Source organism: Octodon degus, unplaced genomic scaffold (assembly GCF_000260255.1).
Source record: "Octodon degus isolate 3935 unplaced genomic scaffold, OctDeg1.0 scaffold00005, whole genome shotgun sequence".
Taxonomy (NCBI): Eukaryota; Metazoa; Chordata; class Mammalia; order Rodentia; family Octodontidae; genus Octodon; species Octodon degus.
In genome coordinates this window covers 30,059,381-30,065,959 of record NW_004524581.1, presented here as the reverse complement: position 1 = coordinate 30,065,959, position 6,579 = coordinate 30,059,381, and the positions used below count along the sequence as shown (strand labels likewise).

Genomic DNA, 6,579 nt, shown 5'->3' with positions numbered 1-6,579 from the left:
AAAAAAAAAAAAAAAAAGAAAAAAGAAAAAAGAAAAAAGAAAAAGAAAGAAAGAAAAACCAAGGATTAAAAAGGTTGCATCTGACCACTGACCATCTCCCCGGCCCCAACAAAAAAAGAATTTTTCTGAAAATATTTATTAACAAGGAAGTTAAAGGCCTTTAACCACTCGGCACAGATCATCATGAAACAAAGAGATACTAATGCTATACAAAGAAGAATTTAGTAAGTGAAAGACAGGAACAGTTACCAGACCAGTATTCAGATGCTATTTTCAAAGAATTATGGCCAACTTATTTGCAGTTTGTGTAAAACATATAGGTGTACACCACAACAATTACTCTCATTCTGAGTGAATTTCTATGGCTCTTACACTATTTTTCAAAGTGGTATTAATGGTTCTGTTATCTCAGGGGTTGCAGAGAAACACACTTGCAATAGAGCAGGTGCTCAAAGCTCTCTCCAATGCCTTTGCACTAGTCAAGGCTGGATTTCTCTCTTGCCTGTGGGAGGAGTTAACTAGAGCAGAAATAAAGGGATTATAAGGAGCTGTACAGGTGGGGGGCAAGACAAGCCCAAGCCCAAGTACTGAGTGAATACTGGCAAAGTGTCCATGCCATTGAGACTCAGGTGGCTTGAAGACTGAGACCTAAACTCTTCCTCTTATTCAGCAGCAGGGCATATCTCACTACTGCTTGCTCACTGCACCTGTACAAGCAGAGGCTGTATCACATATCATGCAAGAACATACTCAGAGGCAAACAATCAGCTGCATAAGTCCCAACATTTCATTCTCATTTCTCTCTCTTCTTTTCATGTATTTAGTACAGGGTCTACATGGTCTCACTGCACAGATCGGACTCAGCAATCCTCCTGTTTTCAGCCTCCCAAATGCTGAGATCACAGGTGCACCACCACACCCAGTCTTAATCACCCTCTCAGCAAGCCCTGCAGGCAGGGCTGACACTGCACTCCAGGGGAACCTGGTCCCTGCGCCTCCCTAAGCAGGCACTTTACTCAGCTGAACTATCAGGCCACATTCTTATTGCTCTTAACTATTAAGAAAACAAGGGCCGGGAGACAGCTCAGTAGAATAAGCTCTTGCCTGGCAAGCACAAGGGCCTGAGTTCAATCCCCGGTTCCACCAAAAAAAAGAAAAAAAAAAAAAAAAAAAAAAAGAAACTGAGCAAGACAGAACTGCTCATTTATTATACACTTACCAGAATTCTGGATCCTCCATGTTTTTACAAACTGAGTATCAGGAGGTATCGACTCCCCTTCGCCTATGGTGACATCTTCAACAAAGGACATAGAGGGTACACTGATGTTTGGGCTCTCAAAGTCATAATAGGCGCCAATTGCTGCTTGTAAGTTCCTGCCAAAAAAAAAAAAAAAAAAAAGGCCACAAACTTGAGTCCTGTCCAAAGTATATTATATTAATTGTCCAGCCAAAGGAAAAGCTGATTTATTAGGGTTTGTGCATCATCTGACACTCCTCCTATGGAAAGTCCACTGATTCTGACTGAGGAGCCACAGGAAAAGGGACCTGCATACCCATGTTTATAGAAGCATAATTCCTAATAGTTAGATCTTACAAACAGCCTATATGTGCACAAAGAAAATGTAGCACATACACACAATGGGGTACTACTCTGCCATAATGAAGGATAAACACCAGAGGCATCTGTAGGTCAGTGGATATACCTCAAGACCATCATCTTAAACCAGACACGTAGGTTTAAATACCAGATGATTTGTCTTGTGAGAAACCCAAAACATAAATGAAGGGCAAAATAAAAGATAAAATAGGAAGATCTTTTTCAAAGGGGAAGGGGAAAAACAAAACAAAGAGGAAGGGGAACATGAAATGGAAAGAGGGAAGAGAAAAAGAATTTCAAAGAGAGGATCAAATAAAATAAGTTTTTCAAAAGGGAGGGAGAGACACCAGGTGTGGTGGCACAGATCTGTAGTCCCAGCACCTGGGAGGCTGAGGCAGAAGGATTGCTACAAGAAGTTAAAAGCCAGTTTGAAATGTGTAGTGAGACTCAAAAAAAAAAAAAACAAAAAAACAAAAAACCACTGGCAAGTGCAAGGTCCTGAGTTCAATCCTTGGTACCACAAAAAAAAAAAAAAAAAAAAAAAAGAGGGAATGAGGAATTGAAGAGAACAGGAAGTGATGCAAGGGAAAGGAACAAAAACAAATTTAAGATGTGTTATATACATGTACAAATTCACCACAATAAGTGTAACATAATCATTATATACTGTAAACGTACTAATTTTAAAAGTACACAAAGAAACTAGGAAAAAGTATCAGGACCAATGAACTTATGCAACTTGTGTATCACTTTCTTCCCAAGGTCCCCACACTGGAAGTAACAAACAAATCATGCTATCAGCAAAAAAATATGAGGAAATGTGTTCCCAACAAGGATAGCAAGAAATGGAGAAGCAGCCAATGAACAAAGTTCCTCTGGCCAGGTGTGGCAGTAACAGGACACACTTGTAATCCTGCACCTGGGAGGCTGAGGCAAGAGGATCAGCTCAAATTCGAGGCCAGCCTGGGTAATTTAGGGAGTTGAAGGCCAGCCTGAGCCACACTGCTGGACCCTGTCTCAAAACAAAAAAATTAAGAGAGAGCACCTCTGTAACTGACTGTGGGCCTCAGGGAGTAGCTCCGTGGTTAGGGTGCTTGCCCTAGCATTTTCAGGACCCTAGACTCAATCTTTGACTCCATATGGAAATGAAGTGACTGTAGAATTCAAAGAAGCTCCACTTTTTAAAATATTCTGATTATTATTCCTTTTTTTTGGACAGGTCTTGCTATGTAGTCCCAGATGGCCTTAATTCACTAGGGAGCCCAAATGGGCTTCATTCTGCCCAGATCCTCCTGCCTCAGCCTCCTGAGCACTGGGATGACAGATGTGTCCATGGTCAACTAATTTATTTATTTATTTATTTATTTATTTATTTATTTTGTATTTTAGGGAACAGTCTACAGAGTATTCAGGGTCTCACTACTAGATCAGACTCATAGTGATCCACCTGTTGACAGCCTCCCAAGAGCTGGGATTATAGGCAGGTGCCACCCTGCCCAGTCCCTAATTAACTTTTTAAAAATCAGCACATGGCTCCAATTTTTGTGCAATGAAAAAATTACCATATTATTTCTTCTTCCCTCAACACACACACACACACACACACACACACAGATTAATAGCTATTCATATTAATTTCTTATAGATCTTCTGGTTTCCTTAGGCACACACAAGTAAATACATAATTTGTATCTTCCTCTTTTTACACAATTTGTGTCCTAGAATATAACACCCTTCACTTTACTCCCTTAACACTGTCTTTTCTTTTTTATTTTCTTCTGGTACAAGTGACTGGATCTAGAACCTTGTGCAATACCCTCCCAGGATTTTTTTAAATTTGAAGACAGGGTATTACTGTCTCCAAACAGACAGTAGCTAAGTAGCTCAGGCTGGGGTCAAACATGTTATCCTCCTGCCTCAGCCTTCTGCTACTGAGATAATAGGCATGTGGCTCCAACGCCTGGTTTAACAATGTCTTGAAGATATCTGTCAGTACACAGCGCACTCACAATTTCTTGCAACTGTATTCACTGTATAGCTGTATAACTATACATTTAACCAGGAGACTTTCAAGTATTCCCAGTCTCCATCTCTTCCCTAAACATATTTAGGCCCACAATATTTCACACACATGCACCTATAAGCAGTATGCACTGTTTGACAGTGACTGTGACTTCCACCGACACATCTATGTGTCTCTCAGTGAAACTGCACAGTAATGCTTTTATCAACAATATATGAGAGTGCCAATTTTCCCACTTGTTCATTTACAGTATTTCTTTAATATTTTGGATCTCTCCCAGTCTGACAAAAAATTTCAGTGAGATCTTAACATGCTTTCCTTAGGGAGTGTGGTTTAGTGATGAGACGCTGCTCAGCATGCATGAAGTGGAGTTCAATTTCCAGCACCCCCAACCAAAGCAGCTTGTTACTTTAATAAGACAGCAAATATTTTTACATGTTGAAGAACTTTTTGTAGTTTTTGTTTTGGTGAAACTATTGTGTAAATTGTAAATATTGCTATTCCATTTAATTACTTACAAACTCCCTTTTTGTCCAAAAGTAACTACTAAGCACATAAACTGGTGTCTTCACAAAAGAATAGAATCACATCGTTGGCAGCTGGATTCACCAGTGCCAAAAACCAAAGGCCACAAAGGCTGCTTAAACTCTGTTCATTACAGAGATCAAAGAAATGTTTGCTAATTACATTAACAGCTTCTCTTCTGGTCTTACTCAAATCAGTGACATCATCTCGAGTGTTCACAGCAGACAGCAACCCAAACTGCACGTTTCTAAACATAACCCGACCATAAGCCAAAGGATCCAGTGGGCTGTTTTTAATTATGCATAAATACGGCATGAAACAAGCTCTGACAGTACACAACTGTTCAACAGACAGGCTATTAACAGCAAACACTTCTCTGCTAGGGCCCCGCCTGCTCTTCCAGGTGTTTGTAGCTGCCAAAAAGGAAGCCTATATTTAGAGCCCTTTCCTCAGGTCAAGCCTCAAGCCTGTCATATTAGTCAGTGAGACTAGAATGACGCCAGGTCTGCCTACCAACCACTGCTCCCAGTGAAGGCTTGTGTCCTACCTAGCCAGCTCTCATGCAGAGAGGATATGAGACTGGTCAAACTAGAAAGTCCAGCCCCCACCATCCACTCAGAAGTGCTATCCATCTGGAACTAGATTTACCCTTCAGGATTAGGGATTTTTTAAAAAGAGAACAGCAATCAAAGGAGAGAAAAATAAGCCTAGTTAGCAATTAGTTCTTTGGAAAACATTTTGTGGAAGTTGTTGACCTTTTGTAAAGATAATAGTAGCTTCCTGAATTGTTTTCTGTTCACTTGGCTGTAAAATATGCTTGGGAAAGAATAAGCCATTTGTGCACTCAGGACAACTGCCAATTCTCATCCCAGCCTGTGTCATATTTCACCCCTAGGCTCTGCTACCAGGGCAGGACTTCAAGACCACTAACAAGTGGAAAAGTCAAGCTACCCTAAGTAGGCGGATCCATCCTCCTCATGTCTCCTTTCACACATTCCAATTTATCCCAGTTCAAGTCCTTATAAAACTCCTGATTTATACCTGTCTACAGGTAATTCAAGCCAAAGAGAAAAAATTTAAAAGCCCAAATTGAAACTGAAAGTAGTGAATAGGAAACCTAGCAGGAAGCTGAAGGGGAGGATGACAAGGCAAATTTATTTCCTAAGCACAAGACAGAGAGCAGGCGGTAGCCTGGTGGTGCTCTAGCCCAGTGGGCAGGTGTACAACTTCTGGGCTGATCTCTTAAATCACCACTCCACTGGGCCAGCAGCAGCAGGAATGGACCAAAAGCTCCAATTTGTTGTCAGAAAAGTTGTCACAATAAAAGGTAGTCCAGGGGGCCCAGGAGATGGCTCAGTGGAATAAGCGCTTCCCTGGCAAGTGCAAGAGCCTGAGTTCAATTGCCGGTTCCGCCAAAAAAAAATTTAAAATTAAAAAAAAACCTGAAAAGGTAGTCCAGTTCAAAACAGAACACTCAGCTGTGATTACCTAACAAGAAATTCTACATAAAACAGGGCCAGCTGAAGTTATGGGAAAGAAAAACACATTTGACCCCCCAAGTGTGCCTGTTAGTCTGAAAACTTAAAACTTGATTTTTCTGTCAAGTTACTCTGAAAACTTAAACTTGGTTTTCCAATCTGATTTCAGATAGCTAAAATGGATGGGAGTGATCACAGCATTGTGCATACATTTAGTGTCATAGCACTGTACACAAAATGGTCAATGTGCTAAGTTTTATGTTCTATAACTACTACCACAATATTTAAAATATTTTCTTTCAACTTTTGGGGGTTTTTTGTACCAGGAATCAAGGCCTTAGGGCCGGGAAGATAGCTCAGTAGAATAAACACTTGCCTGGCAAGCACAAAGTCCCGAGTTCAATCCCTGGTACCGGGAAAAAAAAAAAAGGGGGGGGGGGATCAGGGCCTTGCAACTTGCCAGGCAGGTGATTGTGCCACTGAGCTGTATCACCTGCCCCAAACATTCTTTAAAGTGAATATTTGTCTTTTAAGTCAACTATCCTTGGCTATGTGGCTCTGGGTGAGTGGCTAAGCTTCTAAAGAAAACCGAGGGAGAGTTTCACTCTCTTGCAAAACTGAGGCAAAGCACTTTATCACAAAGCTGGCTGTGGGGCCGGGGAGATGGCTCAGTGGAATAAGTGCTTTCCTGGCAAGCACAAGAGCCCAGAGTTCAATGGGGGGGGGGGGGGAGGGGGAGGAAGGCAGCTGGACATGGCGTTCCAGACCTATAAACCCAGCACTGCAGGAGGCCGAGACAGGAAACAAGATCCCCAGCACTGCAGGAGGCCGAGACAGGAAACAAGATCCCCAGCACTGCAGGAGGCCGAGACAGGAAACAAGATCTCTGTGAGTTTAGGCCAGCCAGGGCTACAAAAGTGAGTTCAAGGTCAGCCTAAAGCACATAGTTAAACCTT

The 6,579-nt window shown here is 41.6% G+C and overlaps 1 protein-coding gene across 1 annotated transcript in view; it reads right to left on the bottom strand.

The window, feature by feature from the left end:
- Window positions 1-6,579, bottom strand: part of CUNH6orf106 (chromosome unknown C6orf106 homolog) — a 95,496-nt gene that overhangs the window by 48,480 nt on the left and 40,437 nt on the right. Inside the window, exon 2 of the mRNA XM_004624214.2 lies at window positions 1,220-1,374. Within this exon, the coding sequence (XP_004624271.1) occupies window positions 1,220-1,374 (155 nt within the window). The remainder of the gene's footprint in view (window positions 1-1,219; window positions 1,375-6,579) is intronic.